Source organism: Danio rerio, chromosome 17 (genome assembly GCF_052040795.2).
Source record: "Danio rerio strain M-AB ecotype USA chromosome 17, GRCz13ab, whole genome shotgun sequence".
NCBI classification, from domain to species: domain Eukaryota; kingdom Metazoa; phylum Chordata; class Actinopteri; order Cypriniformes; family Danionidae; genus Danio; species Danio rerio.
The window spans coordinates 57,862,990-57,888,017 of NC_141037.1; the positions used below are offsets into that span (position 1 = coordinate 57,862,990).

A 25,028-nucleotide genomic window follows, 5' to 3' on the forward strand; every position below is an offset into this window, starting at 1 on the left:
TGTTCACCCAAAAATGAAACATTCCGCTCTAAACTTTGATGAGTTTCTTTGTTGAACACAAAGCGAGATATAATGAAGAATAATGGAAAATTGTCATTTATAGTAGGAACAAAAAAAATCTTGTATATCTTCATTTGTGTTGAACAGAAGGAACCCAAACAGTACAAGTGAAGAATGCGCAAATTTAAATTGTTGTGTGAACTATCCCTTTAAGTTTAGCGTTCAATGTTCATATCAGAGCTCGTTTTCTTGAGCAAGTGTGTGTTCGGTCGAGAAGGAACCAATGATTAACAGCTGATCACGTGCTGGAGTTTCTCTGACATGCCGTTCAGACGCGCGCGCAGAGCAGATCAGATGTGGAGAGCAGCGCGCGCACGCATGAAATCAGCCAGAAATAGTTGTTATTCTGTCTTCACCTTTGCACTGAGTAACTTTTATTAGTGCTGGTAACAAAGTCTATCCTTATGTTTAAGGAACTTAAATCTGGAATACTTCCTTAATGCTGCCTAATAACAAAAGCGCGCGATCTTACCAAGTATAGAGCAGGATTACCATCACAAAATGTGCGACAAAGCTGATAATCACATCGATGTTCAGCCTGAAGGAAACTTGGAAGTCTCCAGTGTTTCCAGCACCCGGTTGTACCGGAGAAGATGGGTCATTCTGCTGCTCTTCAGCTCGTACTCGCTGTGCAACGCGTTCCAGTGGATCCAGTACGGCATCATCAATAACATCTTCATGAAGTTCTACCAGGTGTCCTCGTTCGCCGTTGACTGGCTGTCGATGGTCTACATGCTGACTTACATCCCATTCATCTTCCCGGTGACCTGGCTGCTGGAGCGTAAGGGGCTGCGGGTGGTCGCGCTGCTCGCCGCCTCCATCAACTGCGCGGGCACTTGGATCAAAGTGGCCAGCGTTCAACCCAGCCTGTTCTGGGTCACTATGCTTGGGCAGTTCGCCTGCTCCTGCGCGCAGGTCTTCATCCTGGGCATGCCGTCTCAGGTGGCGTCCGTGTGGTTCGGGTCCGATGAGGTGTCCACCGCCTGCGCCATCGGCGTGTTCGGAAACCAGGTGCGTAAAAGCGCACGACGCACGAGCACCAAGTGGAGACTCACACTAAACTACTTATAAGTAACTAACAGTGTTTTTAGCCAAAATACAGCAAAGTACTTGGATTAATCATCTGTGTTCCATAATTCCCTTAAAAATCCCTACTAAAAAACAGCCTAGGTTGGTTGGCTGGTTTAAGCTGGTCGACCAGGCTGGTTTTAGAGGGGTTTTGGCCATTTCCAGCCTGGTCTTAGCTGGTCAGGCTGGGAGATCACCAGCTAACACTAGCTTGACCAGCCTAGCCAGGCTTGGAGCCCAGCCCAAACCAGCTATGACCAGCTTAAACCAGACTGGTCAAGCTGGTTTTAGCTGGATTTAGCTGGTCATTTTCCAGCCTGACCAGCTAAGACCAGGCTGGAAATGGCTGGAAACCAGCCTGGAAATGGCCAAAACCCCTCTGAAACCAGTCAACCAGCTAAAACCAGCCAACCATCCTAGGCTGATTGCTGGATGAACAATTGTAGTAGCGTAAACATGCTTTTTTGTCGCATTGTCTTGTTTATATAACTTATATAACTGTTGAGTGAACATCTGTGTGATTTACAAGTGTTTGTTTACGGTTGTGAATTGCATTATGGGATGTTGATCTCTGCTCTGTCCTCCTTTGATGTTGAAAATTCATCTCTACAGTTTAACAAAGTGACTTTTACTGACATTTTTTGTAATAATATAATGTGTAATATGTAGAGAAATAAGTCTGTAACATAACAGAAAATGTGCTGCAGGTTTTTGTAGAGTAATATACAGCCACCATGTCGCCCATGGTTGATGTAGGTTGATATAATCAATTCAATTCAGTTTTATTTGTATAGCGCTTTTACAATGTAGATTGTGTCGAAGCAGCTTCACATATGATCATAGTAACATTAATTACATTATTAATTACTTTAATCAAGTGTAAATATAATCTCAGCATTCTCCCTTTGACATCTCACGCTCTTGTCAGCTCCTCTCCTTTATTGTCATTCAGTAACTATTTGTGTCACGCTCACTCTCAGTGTGACAGTAAGATACAGAAGTGTAAGTATAGAGCAGACCGCAGGGTGTGTATGCCTGTATTTTGATATGAACTGGGCAGGATTTTGAGTAAGTGAGATAAAAACACTGACATGCTGATAGTCTAATGCATGTGAATGAAGAGGTGGAGGTTTTACCGCACTGAAGGTCTGAAATGTTAGATCCAATCCTAACATGCATTTCTCAATAACCAGCTCTGAAATGAAACATGACCCGCGTGACCCTGTGGTTTGTAGCACACTGTATTTCTCCACATCACTTTTATAAAGGGTTTTGCTGTACATAGCTTTGATGTAATGTGCATTTTAGACAAACGTGTGTGTGTGTGTGTGTGTGTGTGTGCCGGTTGCATTTAAACTGTTAAATTAATCCTGTCTCGCTGTGTTCTGCAAGTTTAAATATGTGTTTTTATTTTAATTACAGAGTGTGTGTTTTAGTGAATTGGTTAAAACTGTTGTCAGCTAGCTCTCTGCAACTCTCACATGGTCATCCACTGAAGCTAAGCAGGGCTGCGCTCGGTTAGTGCCTGGATGGGAGACCACATGGGAAAGCTAGGTTGCTGCGGGAAGTGGTGTTAATGAGACCAGCAGGGGGCGCTCATCCTGTGGCCTGTGTGGGACCTAATGCCCCAGTATAGTGACGGGGACACTTTACTGCTCAGTGAGCGCCGTCTTTCGGATGAGACGTTAAACCGGAGTCCCGACTCTCTGTGGTCGTTAAAAATCCCAGTAGGGGTTTAACCCCGGCTACCTGGCCAAATCTGCCCACTGGCCTCTGTCCATCATGTCCTCCTAACCCTCCCCATATCATAATTGGCTTCATCACTTTGTCTTCTCTCCACCAATCAGCTGGTGTGTGGTGTGTGGTCTGGCGCAATATGACTGCTGTCTCGTCATCCAGGTGGATGCTGCACACTGGTGGTGGATGAGGACCCCCCCCCCCATGTGTAAAGCCAACCCAGGCTCATTCTGGAAGAGTAGCCCTGTGGACGTTTCTGTAGACTGCGAAATACGTCCCGGGAGGTACGTATATGTGCAGTTTTTGTTTTCGCAAATCAGCTAGAGGCCTTTTTGCATCTCGAACGCCTCTCGCAAGCGCCGTTCGAACCCACGCTGCTATTGTGTAAAGCCGTCGGAGGCGCTGTCGAGCAACCGTCTGTCTGACTGACTGAACGATTGACTGGGTGGCCAGCGTCCAGAAAAAGAAAAACCCTCGTCCAATTTTGACCGCGTTTTCAGATTTCACCGCATTCTCGCCCCATCATGAACTAGTTCGCTTTATTTTTTGCATTCTGTTTTTTTGTCTTACCTGATTTCTGGAACCGCTCTTCCCCGGACTCGAACCCGGTCGTTGAGCTAACCGGACAAACTGGTTGCGGCGGGAAAGCCCTCCACACCGAGGTGAGGCGTCAGCCGACAAGCGTAAAAAGGAGCAGGGTCACATGCCCCTTAGCGTTCCCTTGAAAAAACGAAATGCAGCCATGCGTACCTCTGGCCACGTAAATCGCGGTCTCCAGAAACTTCTGCAGGGCTACGTTTTAAGAATGAGCTTGGGTTGTGTAAAGCGCTTTGACTGCCCAAAAAAGAGCTATATAAATGTAAGGAATTATTATAATTATTATTTAAAAAATCTGCTCAGTGGTTATTGATATGGCTAGTGTTATTAATATACAGGCCTGTAGCTGGGGGGAGGGGGGGTTCGGGTGGTATGAATAACTCACCCCTCACTGACAAAGGTCCAGAATTTGTCCCATTCAGTTGTCCTATTTTGACTGCTATGCCATCATAAATCGTGAAAATAACCCATCGAAAAAGGCTTTAAGACTGTAAAGTGATTGGGGACGCTGACAAGGAAGTGTGGATCCAAACGCAGGATTTATTATGGGATAGTCAGGCAAGCAATGGTCAATACAGGAACAAACAGATGTATACGGGCAATCCAGAGTCGATAAACAAGCGTATGGTCAAAAGGCAGGCAGCATACAACGTAAATAAACAAACAAAACAAAGCAAGGCAAGGATCAAAATATTCACAGATTTCAATCTCTAAATAACAGATTCATCCGGGAACTTCGGATCATCTTGACTGTCAGTGAACACATTCACATCCATATACTTACACTGAACCCCTTTACTTGCATTTATCACGTCATCACTAACATAGCGAAAGAGGTTTAATAAGTTTTCAAAATCTGATCAAATTAATTCTTTACGTCCTTCCCCCTCAGCTTGGCATTGCTATTGGCTTCTTGGTCCCGCCAGTTCTCGTGCCGAATGTGGAGGACATGGGTGAACTGGCCGAACACATCAGCATCATGTTCTACATCACAGCCGCCGTGGCCACACTCATCTTTCTGCTGGTGGTGTTTGGTAAGAAGGTTGACTTTCAACAACATAAATGAACATCTAATGTGACCATGGGCGTAAATCTGATTTAACAGTAAGGGGGGGGACAATAAATATAAAAATTCTTTCGAGCATTTTTGTGAAGGGGACACAAATAATACAGCTGAATTTTACTAATAAAGATATGTTCCCGCAGTTAAAAATGGTTTCATTATAATTATTAGTATAGCATGGAGACTTCATCATTATTATTATTCTCAAAGTTTTTCTCAGGTTCAATGACAGCAAATTTTTCTGTAAAACTATTTATTGCATTGTTTGTTGTGTTGTTTACAATCAAGACTCCTGAAGAAATATACAGTGGGGTTAGTGTGCACAGTGTAGCAGTGCTCATTTGGCAAATACGCAACTAATAATATGCAAATTGTAATCGTTAACGTTAAGTTAACATTATGCCAAGTCGTCACAAATGAAGCAATGCATGGGAAACGGCATTAGCGTTAGCAACAAGCTAACGCTAACTAGATAAGTAATTTTAATCAGCAGATTCATGGACAATTACATCCTTAATCAGCATTTTTTTGCCGCAACTAATTTATGAAAGAGTCTGTGTTAACTACATTGAGGAGAATCGCTTTAAGGTGGGTTAAAAACCCCCTCCTTACTTACTTACTTGAAATCAACAGTAACTCAGCCGCAGCCACAGTGTCTGAGTAGGTGAGATGAGTAAGCACAGAGTGCACCGAACCAATCTAAGGAAGGGGAGGGGGAACTCAACTGTTTCTAAATGCATTTAAAATGATAAAAGCGGGTTTCTTTCTACTTAGACAATTATTTTAGGTATATGTACATATAGTTTTCAAAATTGAGAGATTTAATTTTTAATAATTAAAATGTTTTTTTTGGGGGGTGGGGGGGGGGGGGGGGGTGGGTTGGCAACCCTTGGATGGGAGGGGACATGTCCCCCCGTCCCCCCCGGGATTTACGCCCATGAATGTGACTAACGTTATTATTACGTACAGCTGAAGTTAGAATTATTAGCCCCCTTGTATATTTTTCCCCAATTTCTGTTTAACGGAGAGATTTTTCTTCAGCACATTTCTAATCATAATAATTTTAATAACTCATCTCTAATCACTGATTTATTTTCTCTTTGTCATGATGACAGCACATAATATTAGACTAGATATTCTTCAAGACACTAGTATTCAGCTTAAAGTGACATGTAAAGGCTTCACTAGGGTAATTAGGGTAAAGTTAGGGTAATTAGGCAAGTCATTGTATAACAGTGGTTTGTTCTGGAGACAATCCAACACTAATATTGCTGAAGGTACGAATAATATTTACCTTAAAATGGCTTTAAAACTCCTTTTATTCTAGCCAAAATAAAACAAATAAGACTTTCTCCAGAAGAACAAATATTAGAGGAAATACTGTGAACAATTCCTAAATGTGAAAAAGAAAAACACACAAGAGCAAATCCTTCTAACTTCAAACCGAGAGAAATTTGAGATCTGAGCATACACAGCGGCCTCTGGTGGAATCACAGAAAACAAAAACAACAAAAATAAGTATCTCCTGGGATGTATTCGGCGCTCTCCAGAAATGTATATAGGGGTACATATCCATAATGTGCCTGTGTTGAATGAAGCACAAATGATCCCTCATGATCTCTTTGAGTTCTTACAATAGTAGTAAACTCATTAATGTTGGTTCATGTGTGGGAATTAATAAATATTTGGATCTGTATTTGCCCGTGTTTGAATGACCGTGTGTCTCAGTGTTTCAGGAGAAACCCGAAACACCTCCATCTCTGGCTCAGGTCGCTCTCAGAAACATGCCTACGGGACAGCACTCATACCTGGCGTCCATCGCAAGACTGATGTGCAACAAACCCTTCATCCTCCTCCTCATCAGCTACGGTGCTCATCACTAATTATTAGGATTTTTAGCATGCTGTGTCTGCACTATTATACAGTAACCATCACTATAGAGGACAGACCAAGGTTATTTTAAGAAACAAATGTGATTTTTTTATTTTAGATAACAGTGCATGATCCTCATAGTTATTTTTCTCGCTCACCCTTTATTTTAAAGTACAATTAAAACTGTTAACGAACCATCAACTAAGACTTTTAGCTCAATAAACTACTAATTAGCTGCTTATTAGTTAGGTAGTAGTTGGGTTTAGGTATTTCGATGTAAATTGAGATCATATAGTTTATAAGTGCTGATAAACAGTTCATATCCTAATAATAGGCAGGTAATAAATCAGCAATAAATGATGTGTTTTTAAACTAAAGTGTCATCCTTTTTTCCCTCTTTCTTGTTTTCCAGGACTGAATGTCGGCTCTTTCTATGCAGTGTCCACCTTGTTGAACAGGATGATAATAGAGCATTACCCCGTGAGTCAAAATATTACCATGTCCTTTTTGACATATTTTAAGTAGATGTCATGGGTGCTCAGCCAAATAAAAAGCAGGCAAATATTTATGAAAAGGCAGCTACACCGAAAGCTCCAAAAGGATCAGATTTATTTACATAAAGGTGCTGTATGTGTAAGTGTGACTCTTCTAAAGCATAACAACACCATAATGTGTGTGCAGATATTTCAGAATCATGCTCAGTGAACATTCGTGTTCATCTAAAAAACAATGCTGAAATCAGATATTCTGCTTTGAACATGTGCGTTACATTGGAACGGCTGTCTTTGTTTTGGTCATTAAACCCGCCCATTGCCAGTTTAGCCAATTATATTTCACCACCTCGGGTTGCCTTGGTGGAAAATAGCGTATTTCATTCAGTCATGAAGGTTCTCAGAGTGTGCATCTGTGACCGAAATGCAACCTCTGGTGGACAACAGCAGACTCCAAAATGAGACGCAGATTCAGAGTTCCACATGAGGTAGTTATTAATTAGCATACAATACAAATATTACGAGCGTAAACATTAAGTGAGCTGGTTACATTGTAATCCCGTGTCCTAAAAACACACTACATGACGAGATTTGCAGTGATAAGCAATTTGCAACCCAGGCTCATTTTGAAAACGTAGTCCTCTGGACGTTTTTGGAGCTTGCGAAATACGTCCCGGGAACTATGTATTTTTGCAGTTTTTGTTTTCGCGAATCCGTGAGAAGCTGCTGTGAGGGCTTTTTTGTATCTCAAATTTCTTTTGTGAGTGCTGTTCATGCTGTCGACCAGCCATTTGTCTGACTGGCTGAATGACTGGATCCGACCAATCGACTGACTCACCCTCCTCCCTCCCTAAACTCAACCAGTTCCGTCCAGAAAAAGAAAAGTCCTTAGCTGCATCCCAAATCGCATACTTGTGCACTATTCTACGCCATTTTGTAGTATAAATAGTGTAAGTAGTGTGTTCACACTGAAAACTCTAATAATAATAAGTGCACTTTAATTACCCAGATGATGCACTCATTCAGCTGCTACAATGAAGTGTGTAATGATGGACACTTCACGCACTCAACGACCACGAGTTTGCCTACGTAGCAGAAGGGGCGGAGCTATCGGACGCACATGTTGGATAACTTTATTTGTTTTGGATGGTGAAAGCAAAATTCTCCTACGAGAGTGATTATAGCGCCTCCCGATGGTGAATGCGGTTATACTCACGGCAGGTATTATTTAATAATTCGGTCGTTTATTTCACTGATTTGGCGACCGTCAAACGTCATCAGGGAAACGGTTCGAATTTCCGCTTAGTAAAATAACATTAGTTCGCCATTTGGGACGACACTACATACATATACTATCCTGTTGAGTGTGTAAGTACATCGTGCATGAGTGCATAGTGTATAGTGTGCGATTTGGGACGCAGCTCTTGTCTGATTTTTACCACCTTTTCGGATTTTACCACATTCTCACCCTGTTGTTTACTCGTTCACTTTATTTTATGGATTCTGTTTTTGTTTTACCTGATTTCTGCTCTCGAACCCGGTCGTCGTCGTGGTCAACTCCTCTCTGCATCTCAAGTCTGCCGACGTACACGACAAGCTAACTGGACAAGCTGGTTTGCGGCAGGAAAGCCCTGCACACGGAGGTAAGCGGTCAGCTGGTATGCGCCAAAAGGAACGACGTCATGACGCCCCGTAGAGTTCGCTTAAAAAATGAAATGCAGCCATACGTACCTCTGGCTACATAATACACATAATCCAGAAACGTCCGCAGGACTACGCTTTTAAAATGAGCCTGTGTTGACCATACTGCTCACAAGAAAAACCATTTCAATCATTACATAAAGTCCACATGAACCCAAAGTTTGACCATTGATTTTTCATATTGTGACGCAATTTCTAGAGAAACAGTGGGCGTGGCTTGTTTTTCCTACTGCAAGCTAATTGGATGTAGTAAAGTAGGCAAGTTTCATTCAGAAGGATGGGGAAAAGGGCTTGGGGAGAGCTATTACAACCTAACAGACCTCCTCACCATTTCTGTTTGTTGTCAAAACTGACAGCTGGAGGGGCGTGGTTAAGAGTGTTAGCCACACCCACTACCTCAGACTGAGCTAATCAGAGAATGGAACTAAAAACAAACAGGAAGTGCATTTCCAGATCTAATTTAAAGAGCACAAGAGCAAACTATATATATTTTAAAGACATGCACAGAGGAATTGTTCAGCACAAAACTATCACTGTCACCTAACAAAGTCAATATGGTCAGTTTTGATTTCAAGTGTTTATTTCTTTGCATACAGTGGGTTGCTTTTTCATGACTAAAACGAATGATTGAAGTGGTGTATTTTGCGGAGATCTCCCTCAGTTTATTGAGTGTGTTGCTGGCTTGAGAGCCAGGTCTTATAGGTGCACCTGTATTAAAGCTGTCTGTGTGAAGCGCAGGGTGAAGAGGTGAATGCTGGGAGAATTGGCTTGACGCTCGTAGTCGCTGGAGTGGTCGGATCTCTGATCTGCGGAGTCTGGCTAGACAAAACCAAGACTTACAAGTAAGACAATCTGTTATTTCTGTCTCCCATGAGCTCCACATATTTACAGCATTCATTTCTGTGACACTTTAGTTTAAGTAACGATTCACAGCATTTACTACAGGCTTATTAAATACATGGAATATATTAACTGATTATTAGCACTTACAAAGTATGATCTTATTTTACATCTTAACACCTAAACCTTACTATCTATTTATAAGCAGCTAATAAGTAGTTTATTAAGCTAAAAGTCTTAGTTAATGGTTTATTAGTATATATTTAATATTATTTATAGTTATTTTCAGTTGCATTTGCATTATTTCTGTAAAAACATACAATGTCTAGACATTTATATAGTTTTAAATACAGTTTAAAAATACAGTTAATACACTAGAGAATACACTAAAATACAGTTTAGAAAGTACTACTTCAGTGTAAATTTAACATTTAATTCAAAATTGTTAATATACCAGGAATTATGGAGTGAAAGTTTCTAAATAATTTCTATATATTTTACATTACCTGACAAAAGTCAAAAGACAAAAGAGCAACACATAATGAATCAACTTCTAGTTGATCGTTTTAAAAAGTGGCAGAAGGATCCCAATTATCACAAACACTGCAGAAGAGCTACTGGAACTAGCATGGGGCCAATATTCTCACAGAAATCAGTCAAGTTTGGTGAAGGAAAAGTCATGGTTTGGGGTTACATTCAGTATGGGGGCATGCAAGAGATCTGCAGAGTGGATGGCAACATCAAAATTGTTCTTCCTAAAACTTGGATAGGCCATAAGACTTTTGTCTGGTGTATGATTATGTTATGATGTTTATTTAATCTTCTGTATTTAATATGCTTTTGCATTCATTTAGCATCAAAAAACCATACAATGTTAAAACACTTTTTAAATCTTTAAATAAAACAAAACAGTTTATTAAATACTTTTTTCAGTCTAAATTTCATGTCTAATTCAATGTGTTGCTGTTTTTGAACAATTGTTTTTATTATTGCTATTTTTGTTCAATACAAAAGGAATGCAGCATAAGATTATATTGTAAACAAGACATTACTTTGGAGTGAAAGTTCCTAAATACATTCATTCTGCATTATTATTTTTGCATTATGCACCAATGATAGACTGACTTTTTCTTTCTTGGACATTTCTGACTAAACCTGTTAACTTTGACTCATGTAAAGCAGCCTGTAATGCTCTTTCCTGCAATAATAGAGCCTCTGTTTGTCTTAATCTCGTCATGTGTGAGAGGATTTACCAGGACAGATCTGCTGTAACAGGGTTTATTACTCCTGCTGACCTTGTTTCAAGAATGTGTCAAGGGGTTTAAAACTCTCTTCACATTTAGTGACTGTTAAAGCATCACCCAAAGTGACAATAGCTACTCATTGCAAACTTTATTCTTACCCTGTTATTTGACTATACAGCTGAATAAATATTGCTTGTGTTAGTGTGCAAGTCAATGGGGCAAAAATAGCCACTAACATAACGAAAGAGGAGTCCATTTGAACAATACACACAATAAAGGCCAACAATGAACTGTAGATCCCAACATGATCAGTTTTTGCCAAGTAAAGAGATTATAAACTCAAAACTTGCCTGTGGCCCTTATAATGTGTAAACTACTCATTATTATAACTTAACTACTATCGTTAACGAGTTACATTCTGTCTATTATGATAGCTAGCCAGTGTTCTGTCAATCATTCTGTGATTGTTTCATCAGCTGTAATAATAATTGGAAATAAAAATGTTAAATATTTTGGGATGAGAATGATGTCAAACAATCACAATTAATCACATCCAATATAAAAGTTTTAAAAGTATATTACACACACATAATGGAATGTTCCACTGATTGGAACACTCACCTTTGGAATGTTCCAATAATTGTGATGCTCATGATTGGAATGTTCCACTGATTGAAACGTTCATCTTTGGAATGTTCCGCTGATTGTAATGCTCATCATTGGAATGTTCCACTGATTGGAATGCTCATTGCTATGTTCCAATCATTGGAACACTCATCACTGGAAATTTTTCACAGGTTACAACGCTCGTCATTGGAATGGTCCACTGGTTGAAATGTTGTATGTTCCAGTGATTATAATGCTCATCATTGGAATGTTCCAGTGATTGAAATGCTCATCATTGAAATGTTCCAATGATTGGAATGCTCAACATTGGAATGTTCCACTGGTTGGAACGCTTATTATTGGAACGTTCCACTGGTTGGAACGCTTATTATTGGAACGTTCCACTGGTTGGAACGCTTATTATTGGAATGTTCCACTGGTTGGTACGCTCATAATTGGAGTGTTCCAATAGTGGAACTCTTATCATTGTAGTGTTCCAATGGTTGGAATGCACATCATTGAAATGTTCCAATAGTTGGAATGCTCATCCTTGGAATGTTCCACTGGTTGGAAGGCTCATCATTGGAATGTTCCACTGGTTGGAACGCTCATCATTGGTCTGTTCCACTGGTTGGAACTTTTATCATTGAAATGTTCCAATGGTTGGAACACTCATTATTGTAATGTTCCACTGGTTGGAACGCTCATATTTGGAATGTTCCAATGGTGGAACTCTTATCATTGTAGTGTTCCAATATTTGGAATGCTCAACATTGGAATGTTCCACTGGTTGGAACTTTTATCATTGAAATGTTCCAATGGTTGGAACACCCATCATTGGAATGTTCCAATAGTTGGAATGCTCATCATTGGAATGTTCCACTGGTTAGAGCGCTCACCATGGGACTGTTTCACTGGTTAAAACGCTCATCATTGTAATGTTCCAATGGTTGGAACGCTCATCATTGGTCTGTTCCACTGGTTGGAACTTTTATCATTGAAATGTTCCAATGGTTGGAACACTCATTATTGTAATGTTCCACTGGTTGGAACGCTCATATTTGGAATGTTCCAATGGTGGAACTCTTATCATTGTAGTGTTCCAATATTTGGAATGCTCAACATTGGAATGTTCCACTGGTTGGAACTTTTATCATTGAAATGTTCCAATGGTTGGAACACCCATCATTGGAATGTTCCAATAGTTGGAATGCTCATCATTGGAATGTTCCACTGGTTAGAGCGCTCACCATGGGACTGTTTCACTGGTTGAAACCCTCATTATTGTAATGTTCCACTGGTTGGAACGCTCATCATTGGAATGTTACAATGGTTGGAACGTTGTATGTTTCAGTGATTGAAATGCTCATCATTGGAATTTTTGCGGTATTCAGAATGACATGTTGTATCTTTTCAAACTCTGAGAGTTTTCAAAAAGTTGCATTATTGTACTCTCAGAAATAGAAGCAACAGCAAACTCATATAGAAGCTCTGTTAAGTGTGGATTATGATCACTTTTCTCAGTTTTTACAGATCTCCCATGCACCTCTCTATATTTTCAGTGTTATATAATAGACGATCGCTCATATTTATTGTCTGTGGATGCGTGATGAAGGCTCTTCTCTCTTTATCTGTTGTGAAAGTGCCTGCTCAATGAGCGCACATCATCTTGGCTCTGTAATCTCTGGAGTCAGAATGGCCCGCGGCGGATCCCAGCACAGGGATGTTTCCTTACGCGTGGTTGTACAGAACTGAGCTTCCTCATAATACACAGTTTATTTAGAGAGAGCTAAAGGTATTACTGAACTACTTGGACACAGAGGAATCTTGTTTTCTACCGAGGCTGGTTATTATTACTACTAGGACATACTTGCTTTTCCTTGAAGTATTTGTGCATGACGAAGCAAACATGTCCCATACACAAGTAAACAGGATAGTTCTTTACAATAATGATGCCACTTTAGTTAACCTTATGCACTGCATTGACTTTCATGACTTAACTGTTATCCCTTTATAACATTGCTTAATAAAAACACGACTACTCATTGTAAGTTAATGTTAACTCAGGATTATTGAATAGCATCAACCTCTCTAACGCTTTAAAGTTTAAGTATTTTTCAATATTTGTTTATGCTAATGTAGCAATGGTAATAACTCAGCCCATTTCAAAACAACTAGAGCCCTATCATACACCCGGCGCAGTGTGGCGCAAGGCGCGGCGCAATACTTGTTTGGTAGTTTCAGCTTGGCGCAAGAGTGGTTTTGAGGCGTTGCGCTACGCTGTTTAAATAGCAAATGCATTAGCGCTCATATGTGCGCCCATAGGCGTTCTGGTCTATAAAGGAAGGTGTTCTGAGGCGCACTGCTGGCGCGTCGCTATTTTGAGAAACTATAATAGATTTTTCATTAGACCAAAACTAACCCGGTCTAAACTCCAGCGCAGAGTTGCGCCTCGCTTACACACTGCTTAATACACACAAGAGAGCAATAGGCAAATATCTTTACATATGAAAACATGTAAATATTAAGGATATATATAGGATATAATAAGAATAGATATAGAATATAAATATAAAGGATTAAAATATTACAAAACATATTATTTTCTAGCCTACATAAATATGAAAAATCACTGCTTTTATGTCTTCTTCATCTCGGGAGGCTTTTTCAGTTCATTCATAACAATTTGCTTTTGTATAATGTTATTATTATTAGCAGTATTATTTATTATATCCATATTTATATTTGTTTTATTAAAAACAAGCTTAGATTTGCCCACCTGTCAGGTTTTAGACCATATGGGGCACAGCATGTGTTTTAGGATATAACTCAGGTTTTTGAGCACATTTTGTTATTATTGTTCATTTATTCGTTTGCTGGAAATTAGAACTGAATTTAGAAATAGTTTTGAAACGAATATTTGCGCTTAACAAACAAAATTAATTATTTATAGACTAATTGATGTCTGTGCGTAAAGGTTTCCCTATCCAGGAGCGAAAGTGAAAGTAGATCCATTATCTCTCATTCTCACGCAGTAGATGCTCTGTTTAACTGTTTTCTGTGAACTGTTTGCTTGTGAAATGCTCAGTTTTTCCACTTAGACTTACTTTGCGTCCTGTAAATAGTGAATGCGCTCTTGGCGTGACGCAGCTAGCTCTTAAAGGGAATGGGAGATGAGACTCTGATTGGTTTATTCTCAAAACACACCTATAACTCATTAAGAAAATAAACTCAACCCTTTTAGACCATGTGCCACGGCGCAAAGCGGATTTTCCTGTCCGTAAATTAGCAAAAATGGGTTCTGACACACCCTGAAAGCGTTTGCGCCCTGCATTTTGCGCTCTGCGCATGGACCCTCAAAATAGAGCCCTTTGTGTTAATAAGGAGTCCACATACAGTAAGGATACCAAAACAATGACAGATGAGGAGATTCTCCTAACATCTGTAAAGCACCTTGAGTACACAGAAAAGTGCTCTTCAAATGTAAGGAATTATTATTATGGAATTGTAATGGCAGGTAGGAAAATCTGACTGGGCTTTAGTCAGCAGAATTATGTATTGATTCTTGGCTGTGAGAGCTTAGTAATAATAATAATAATAGTAATAATAAAAAATAATTGTGGTGCAGTAGGTAGTGCTGTCGCCTCACAGCAAGAAGGTTGCTGGTTCGAGCCTCGGCTGGGTCAGTTGGTGCTTCTGTGTGGAGTTTGCATGTTCTCCCTGTGTTCGCATGGGTTTCCTCCGGGTACTCCGGTTTCCCCCACAGTCCAAACACATGTGGTACAGGTGAATTGGGTAGGCTAAATTGTCCGAAGTGTATGAGTGTGAATGAGTGTATGGATGTTTCCCAGAGATGGGCTGCGGCTGGAAGGGCATCCGCTGCGTAAAATATGTGGTGGATAAGTTGGCGGTTCATTCCACTGTGGCGACCCCAGATTAATAAAGGGACTAAGCCGACAGGAAAATAAATGAATGAATAATTACTGTTGTCTTTCTCATTGTCTTCTCAGGCAGACAACGCTCTCAGTGTATCTTCTGTCATTCGTGGGGATGCTGATCTACTCCTTCACTCTGAACTTGGGTCATTTGTGGCTCGTGTTCCTCACGTCAGGGGTGCTGGGGTAAGACATGAACTTTCTTAAAGGGCCATGAAACCCCCCTCTTTCAGGTTAAGTCTACCTCAGAATAAAAAAAAAAAATGCATCATGATGGGCGTGGAGCTCTGCGAGCAGAGGGAGGAGTGGGCGTGGCCAGCAGAGCAGGGGAGAAGGAGAGGGAGCGAACAACTGTTGTCAGTCGGCTCACGAAATGAGACACAAACCGTGAGAAGACCTGTGGTTTAATACAGGGTGGGGCATTTATGTGGATACACCTTAATAAAATGGGAATGCTTGGTGATATTTACGTCCTGTTTGTGGCACATTAGTATATGTGAGGGGGCAAACTTTTCAAGATGGGTGGTGACAATGGTGGCCATTTTGAAGTCGGCCATCTTGGATCCAACTTCAGTTTTTTTCAATAGGAAGAGGGTCATGTGACACATCAAACTCATTGGGAATTTCACAAGAGAAACAATGGTGTGCTCGGTTTTAACATAACTTTATTCTTTCATGAGTTATTTACAAATTTCTGACCACTTATAAAATGTGTTCAATGTGCTGCCCATTGTGTTGGATTGTCAACGCAAGCCTCTTCTCCCACTCTTCACACACTGATAGCAACACCGCAGGAGAAATGCCAGCACAGGCTTCCATTATCAGTAGTTTCAGGTGCTGCACATCTCGTATCTTCACACCATAGACAACAAAGATAGCGGGGCCATTCTTCATCAGTGGAAACCTCAAGGCCACTGGATATTTGAACACGCTACAATATGATGTGTTTCACTCTTTATGCACTGAAGCTGGCACGTTCCCTGAGCTTTTCCAGCAAGATGGTGCACCACCACATTATGGGTGTCAGGTCCGAGCATTCCTAGATGAACAGTTTCCTGGTCGTCGTGGGCCAGTTGAATGGCCCCCAGGGTCTCTCGATCTGACCCGCTTAGACTTTTATCTTTGGGGTCATCTGAAAGCAATTGTCTATGGCAGGGGTCACCAACCCTGTTCCTGAAGAGCTACCTTCCTGCACATTTCAGTCCCAGCCCTGATCAAACACACCTGAACCAATTAATAGTACCTAAAGCAGCACTTGATAATTACAAACAGGTGTGTTTGGTCAGGGTTGCGACTGAAATGTGCAGGAAGGTAGCTCTCCAGGAACAGGGTTGGTGACCCCTAATCTAAGTTGTGCAGATACATTTCTCAACCCCTGTATGTATGTATCTAATGATTATGATGACTGATCAAAGCAGTGCTGTTGTGATTCTGGAGTTTGGTCTCTCCTCAGGTTCTTCATGACGGGTTATCTGCCGCTGGGCTTCGAGTTCGCCGTGGAGCTCACCTATCCCGAGTCTGAGGGAACTTCATCAGGACTGCTCAACTGCTCTGCGCAGGTCAATCGGTTGAACATCATTTCATCACTCACTTTTAGGGCTGCACGATATTGGAAAACTCTTTGAATTCTTCTGCCATAGACATTGCGATATGAATACAGTTTCAGTGCTGATGATTGCTTGCTGGCCCCATATGATCCAATTCATCATTCACCAATCAGACGACTCCTAAGCCACTATAAATGCCCTGGGTTTCATACCACAGTGATCTTCGTTTTGAACAATCCCCCCTTCCACCCCTACTCCACCTTCTTTAGATGGTGGCACGGTGGCCCAGTGGTTAGCACTATTGCCTCACAGCAAGATAGTCTTCGATTCTGGTCATTACCAAGCCAGCTGACGTTTCTGTGTGGAGTTTACACACTCTCCCTGTGCTCGTGTGGGTTTCCCCCGGGTTTCCCATCATCCTAAAGCATGCAACTTAAGTTAATTGACTAACCCAAATCAGCAATATAGACTTAGTAAGTGGTTATCTCTTAAGAGCGATCACTATCTGTTCTTTAGCTACTACAGCAGGAGAGTTCTCCAGATCTACCTAAGCTCAAACTCCCTTGCAAACGGGAGGGAGCCCCGGGCTCGAGGATCTTATTAGCTCAAGGCTCTCTATCGGGACAGCATACCGAACAAGCTTTATAATCAATCATCAGCTAAGTGTGAACTCTTGAAAGAGGATTTTGGGGGTGGCAAGTCACTGGAATTGTTATTTTGGGGGTGGTGGGCTGAAAGGTTTGGGAACCCCTGCTCTATGCGATACACACATGCTGATGATGTTTCTGATGTGTGCAGGTGTTTGGAATCGCATTCACCATCATTCAAGGCAAAATCATTGATCACTTCGGCACACTAGCCGGAAACATCTTCCTCTGTGTGTTCCTGCTCATCGGCTCCATCATGACAGGTACAAACACATCAGTTCAATTCAACTGTAAATGACAAACAAATTAAATTGTACTGAATTGAAGTCAGAATTATTCGTCCTCCTGTGAATTTTGTTTTTTCAATATTTTCCAAATGATGTTGAACAGATTCAGGAATTTTTTACTTTATTTTCTATAATATTTGTTCTTCTGGAGAAAGTCTGATTTCTTTATTTCGGCTAGAGTAAAAGCAGTTTTTAATTGTTTAAACCGGGTGCAAGACGTCATCCACTTTCGCTTTAAGATTTAAAGGGCTAGCGTTGCACCAGACCCCCTCAAGAGGTTTCGTTTGAAAGTGTAGAATCTATATTTTATGCTCATATGCATCACTTTGGTTTTTATTCTACTGTACAAAAGTTATTTACACTTAAATACACAGTATTTTGGATATCCGAGCTGGGTATTAAACATTGGTTCATTTTCATATTTTTCATATGACACATGTGCAAGTTATAGCTCAAATGAAAGCTCTTGCCGGTGCTCATACGGCTCTAGCATTCTTTTTACTGAATTATATTCACATATCAAACAGTTGTTGAATGAATCGCGGTGTTTCCATGGTGCAGAAGTGAAAACAATACATTCATGATCAATAAGCAGCCCCAGATAGCACAGACAGCTGTCATCTCTTACCTTATGCTGTGCGCTTCAGGGCCAATCTCCTCTGTTTTTGAGGTGATGTGCATAAGTAATCTTTTTATATGTCTGACGTGCTCCAAACACAGTGAATTATGTTTGATCAAACAAAAGAATAGTGAAATATGAAAACAATGATCGCTCCCTGTGGCTTGTACAGCACCTCTCATCAGTTAGAGTACAATAACTTTTGCATAGATTATGGTGGAGATGTTTGTCTTTCTTCCTATGATTACAGACATGTGCAGGAACCACCAACATGAATTACAGCACGCTAGACCACACACAACCTAAAAGGTGCACTTTCGAATTTGAGTTTATGAAAGTAAAATACAAAAAGCACCTCTTTTTTTAGGTGTTTATTATAACACAGACGACATATACAGTTATTTTAAACACTTTCAATAGTGTTTTATGAAAATTCAAAGGGTTTTCTTTAAAATGATACCAAAATTTTTGCGTTTACACCTCTGCATGTGGATTTGGAAAGCTTTTAAATGTGGGTAGGCAAAATCACGAAACAAGCACAATAACAGCAGAGTTTAACTGGTTAAACCCATTTTAAGGTCAATATTATTCGCCCCTTCAGTAATATTAGTGTTGGATTGTCTCCAGAACTAACCTCTGTTATACAATGACTTGCCTAATTACCCTGACTAAAAAAATATTATCGGAAATACTGTGAAAAAATCCTCTGCTCAACATCATTTGGGAAATATTTGAAAAAAGGGAGGGCGAATAATTCTGACTTCACCTGCACGTCAGAATGGTTTTGCCAATGGTGAACGCAGCAGTTTGTTTTGCTGGTGTTTCCTGGATGAGGCTCATAGTGTGCGCAGTGAAGGCAGAGAGAGTCACACTGGATGAGCGCGTCTGACAAATGTATAAATGTCAGTGAACTGTAAGAATTGTGTCAGAGAATGTTGCACTTAACTTTTCCATTATCAGACTGAGTTGATGTCTGTCTTCCTCACAGCGTTCATAAAGTCTGACCTGCGGCGACAGAAGGCCAACCAGGAGACCGGGGGCAATGCCGTGAGTGTGTTTCACTTTCACTCCAACCTGTCCATCATGAGGCAAATGGAACCAATCTTTAAAGGGAACCTGTTATGCTCTTTTTCACAAGATGTAATGTCTCTAGAGTGTGTGTGTGTGTGAAGTTTCAGCTCAAAATAGCACACAGATCATGTTTTCTTGCTCTCTGAAACTGACCCTTTTAGGCTTTGATCCTAATTGTGGCGTTTTGGTGACTGTCTCTTTAAATGCAAACGAGTGGGCTCTTTTCAGAAGAGGGCGGAGCTACAAATGCCTGTGTGCCAGCATAGTGGCAGATTCAAAAACAAGTCTGACATCTTATGCTAATGAGGGAAAGATGGTCACTAGTGGGCGGGGCTTTCCCCCTCTGATGACACGTACAAAAGGCAGAATGTCAATCAAAGTGTTTCTGCAGACTGCTCTTCATTCATTAATTTTCTTGTCGGCTTAGTCCCTTTATTAATCTGGGCTCGCCACAGCGGAATGAACCACTAACTTATCCAGCAAGTTTTTATGCAGCGGATGCCCTTTCAGCCAGACTGTTCTTATCAAGTCTTATTATAAACAATACAGTTAATAGATTAGCCCAGGGGTCGGCAACCCGCGGCTCTAGAGCCGCATGCGGCTCTTTAGCGCTGCCCTAGTGGCTCCCTGGAGCTTTTTCAAAAAATGTTTGAAAATGGAAAACGATGGGGGAGGTAAATATATTTTTGTTTTAATATGGTTTCTATAGGAGGACAAACAATCTTAACGTTTTCCAATGCTGTAAAAGTGTGTAGAATATTTATTTTCAACATTTCTGTCAACGAAGATTTGCGTCATAGCCTGCGACATACGGAATAGGCAGGTACTGTTGTAAACAATCCGGCGGCTGTGTGATGTGCCATGGTTCGTAAGCTGTCTTTGCCAAAGATGTACAGCGGGGCACACTCTCTCATTTTCCCTCCCTGAGAGAATTCAAAGAAGCCCATCCCGATCACTCACTCAACGGTGATTATTTACAAGGTGCGATCGTTGATATGCAAACTGCATTTGGGAGCAGATTTTGCGAGTTGCGAAAGGAAAAAACGACACTGTCTTTCCTTGTCACACACCCCTGGAGATTGACCCTTCCTTGTTGAGCACATTCCCAGTAAGGGGCACGTTATGCACGTTCATTTTGATGTTGCTTTTTCGAATCCTCAAAATAAAAAACATCAAAAATCTGATTTCTTTACTGCATTTTTTTAATTTCATCAAAGCAAAACATGATGCATTAATATTGTAATGCAGTTAAACTTGAACATTAAACATAATTCATTAATATTGTAATGAAGTTAAACTCGAACATTAAACATAATGCATTAATATTGTAATTAAGTTAAACTTGAGATGGCATCGTACAACAGAGTAGTCACGTGGCGCGTCATTCTCTACAGGATGCACTGCAGGGAAATGAACATTTAACCATGAAGGCTCATTATGTATTTGTAGCCAACTAAATCATTTTTATAGTAGGCTAATATAGCTAATATAAATACATACAGCATGTGTTGACTTCATTATAAGGCTTATATAAGGCTTTTAATTTTTTGCGGCTCCAGACATATTTGTTTTTGTTTTGTTTTGGTCCAGTATGGCTCTTTCAACATTTTGGGTTGCCGACCCCTGGATTAGCCTCTGGTTATATTCACACACTGCTGACACACAACTGGGTTTAAACCCTCATAAAAGTGATTTTTGCATCACAGGTGGCCTTGTAAATACAATTTTATGCTTTTATTTTCTCATAATATCTATTGAAGCTTTAGTTCTGTTCTGTTTTCCATTCCCCGCCTTTCCTAGAGCATACTCTGCTCTGATTGGTCAGATGGCCCGGTCTGATTGGCGATTTACAGTTAGTTTTGGAAACTAAACACATGACCATATCTGAAATTCAGCTCGTCCTCAGCACTTGATGAACTGACATATGAACACCACTAGGCATGAGACGTTAACACCGCTAAAATTTTCTGTAATACCTTCTCTAAGGTATGAGTAAGATTTTTATTGACATTTTTTTCTGTTTTTTAGGACAACAGTATCTCCAGCGGAAACAAAATATCCAAAGATGCTGTTTTAAATTGCAAAGAAGTCAGTGTTTTTAAACAAACGAAGACAGCAGAAGTCAATAATTATTAATTATTTATTAATTATTTAATAATTATTCAGCCTGACATGTTTACTGCTCCAAAATATCTTTCAAAAAATAGAATAAATTGTGTTCAAAGGGGAAAAATTATTATTATTATTTTTATCCAGACGATCTTCATGTTTACTATTGTGCTCTCTTCGCAGTGCACTTTGAATACATTGATGTCATTTTGAACACAGCCTTATGACGAAAGCTGTAGGTGACCTATTATCTAAAATTGGAGTTTATGTTACATCTCCAAAGCTTGTGAAAATAAAAAAAAATAGCATACGCTAATTAATTTGTTCCATCGTTACAAACATAGTTTGATGATTTGGCATTTTCCAAATCCATCGTTCCAACGAACATTCGCAAACCTCTGAAGCTGTAGTTAGAAACAGAGTTCCTGGCTGTGTTCTGTTCCCACTTATCCCCCCTATGCCCTATTCATTTAGAACAGTCTAACATTTAAACTCTGAATGATTAAAGAAGCATTAAGGTCATCTCTCTTAGGTGTCATCTGCTTTCAAAGTATTTTTACAGTTCAGTTTTAGCGATCTTCATGCTTACTGCTCCCTTCGCAGTGCACTTTGAAAACATTGATGTCATTTTGAACACAGCCTCATGATGAAAGCTATAGGTGACCTATTATTTAAAAGCAGAATTTATGTTATGTCTCAAAAGCTTGTAAAAACAAAACACACAGCAAACGCTAATGCTTTTCATTTATAGCAGGTTATTTATTAAGTATCTGTACTGTAGATGACACGGACCTGCGGTTTAAAACATTTCTGCAGTGGTTTTACAGTTTTACAATAAATAAACAATTTTCATTTCAATATATCATAATTAATCACATGAGAAATACCCTATATATATATATATATATATATATATATATATATATATATATATATATATATATATATATATATATATATATATATATATATATGTGTGTGTGTGTGTGTGTGTGTGTGACATGCTATTTTCCTATAAAATAATGTTTTTGAAGGTAAGGGTATTTCTCGTGTGGTTGATTATGATATATTGAAATGAAAAAGAGACTGTTGGTAATCATCGAGTAGCCGTCTAGATCATTGACACAATACAACAAATATAAATTGTAATGTTTTGGACTGTCGGATTTTCATTGTGTTGATGTACACTTGGCAGATGATGATGAGTGAGATGCTGTTACTCTGTGAAATAATGTTTTAAATATGAAGGTTAATGGTCCTTTCGTGGTTAATCATGGAATAATGAAATGAAAATGAGATCATCGAGTGGCCGTCTATTGACGCAGTGTAATTGACTATGGGATAAAAGGGTGGAGCGAGAGGATTGTATCACACCCTGAGGAAGGCATTGTGCCGAAACGTTTGCGTTTTTGAATCTCCCGAAGAACGTACAAATAAAAACAGTATGAAGCAATTACTTGATGAGTGCAAACCATTACCTTTTTGAATAATGTGTAATTAAAAGAAATTAAGTTAAATCAACGTAACATTTTTAAGTTCAAAAAGGTGTACTCACTTTTTTTAAAGTAACTGATATCATAGTGAACATATATCATGTGGTGGTTGTGAATGGATTGCTGAATTTATATTCTTTCTTTTCTTTTAGGACTCATCTGTTCATCCTCAACATGGAGAAACATTACCGGTGAAAGAGGTGAAGATGTAAAGACTCAATGAAACACACAAGGAGTGAAAACACAACACTTGTTTTATTCGGATTATATGTGGGCTGCATTGAATCATTCCAGAAGTCTGGTTTATGACCACTTCACTAGCTTTCTTCATGAATGAGGCTGAACCTGTTGTGCTGTGTGTGTTTGGCACGACGGTTCCTCTGACTTTTACTTTTCACTTGAAGCGTGCTACAGTAAGTGTTGCTGTAGATGTGTTCAGGTAAGATGTCGATGCTGGAGATCGCAATATTATTATTATAGGTGGCTGATAATTTGGTGCATGCCTATTTATTAACACGTGACCATTGACTTGCATTGTATAAATCGCCAAGGACCACCGATTCAGCAAGTCCTTCACTGAAGAAAGGCACCTACATTTTAATGGCCTGAGAGTGAGTACATTAACTGTGTATTTCAATTTTTTGGGTGAACACACACACTTACCGGCCACTTTATTAGGTGCACCTTACCACTACCGGATTGGACCCCCTTTTGCCTTCAGCACTCCCAAAGCTGCTTGAGCTCTGGTGACTGTGGAGGCCATTTGAGTACAGTGAACTCATCGTCGTGTTCAAGAAACCAGTCTGAGATGATTGAGCTTTATGACATGCTGCGTTATCCTGCTGGAAGTAGCCATCAGAAGATGGAGACACTGTGCTCATAAAGGGATGGACATGGTCAGCAGCAATACTCAGGTAGGCTGTGGCGTTGATGCTCAATTGGTACTAATGAACCCAAAGAAAATCTCCCCCACACCATTACACCACCACCACCAGCCTGAACCGCTGATACAAGGCAGGATGATCCATGCTTTCATGTTGTTGAGGCCAAATTGTGAGCCGAGCATCCGAATGTGTCAGCAGAAATGGAGACTCATCAGAGCAGCAACGTTTCTCCAATTGCACAGGTGTAAGGTGGCCGGTGTGTGTGTGTGTGTGTATATATATAAACATATCAGTGTTCACTGAATGATGAATGTGATCAATTGAGATTGAAGTGAGATTAATGTGGGCTGCATTGTCTGTGTGTGTGTACTTGTTTATGTGGTTTACAAGGATACACAATTGTACAACGACATGGGTGAAGACCTTACAACATTGAGGTGATTTACGAGGACATGCCTTTTGTCCTTGTAATTCATTATGAATGAAAATAATACTTAATGGCATCTTTTGACATTTAAAATTGTCCAGAGGGTTCCTGTAAGGGTTGGTGTAAGGCCAGATCTGTAAGGCCAGATATATATATATACATACACAGTTGAAGTCAGAATTATTTGTCCCCCTGTATTATTAGCGCCCCTGTTTGTTTTTTTCCCCCAATTTCTGTTTAATGGAGGGAAGATTGTTTCAGCACATTTCTAAGCATAATAACTTTAAAAACTTATTTCTAATAACAGATTTATTTTCTCTTTGCCATGATGACAGTAAATAATATTTAATTAGATATTTTTCAAGACACTTCTATACAGCTTAAAGTGACATTTAAAGGCTTAACTAGGTTAATTAGGTGAACTAGGCAGGTCAGGGTAATTAGGCAAGTTATTGTATAATGATGGTTTGTTCTGTAGACTATTGAGAAAAAAAATTAGCTTTAAGTGGATAATTATTTTGTCTAAAAAATGTTTTTTAAAAAATTAATAACTACTTTTATTCTAGCCAAAATAAAACAAATGAGACTTTCTCCAGAAGAAAAAATATTATCAGACATAATGTAAAAATGTCATTGCTCTGTTAAACATCATTTGGGAAATATTTAAAAAAGAAAATAAAAATCAAAAGGGGGCTAATAATTCTGACTTCAACTGTGTGTGTGTGTATAT

At 39.8% G+C, this 25,028-nt stretch overlaps 1 protein-coding gene and 1 long non-coding RNA gene across 2 annotated transcripts in view; one reads left to right on the plus strand and one right to left on the minus strand.

Annotated features, from left to right (window-relative positions):
* Nucleotides 1-25,028, minus strand: part of LOC147840079 (uncharacterized) — a 408,477-nt gene that overhangs the window by 320,393 nt on the left and 63,056 nt on the right. The window lies entirely within an intron of this gene.
* On the plus strand, nt 343-24,322 carry flvcr2a (FLVCR choline and putative heme transporter 2a). The gene is given in 10 exon segments (NM_001442818.1): nt 343-1,071; nt 4,355-4,496; nt 6,254-6,394; nt 6,810-6,877; nt 9,328-9,431; nt 15,290-15,400; nt 16,668-16,773; nt 17,560-17,671; nt 19,303-19,361; nt 23,140-24,322. Coding segments are annotated over 10 exon segments (1,413 nt in total). The 5' UTR covers nt 343-561; the 3' UTR covers nt 23,200-24,322.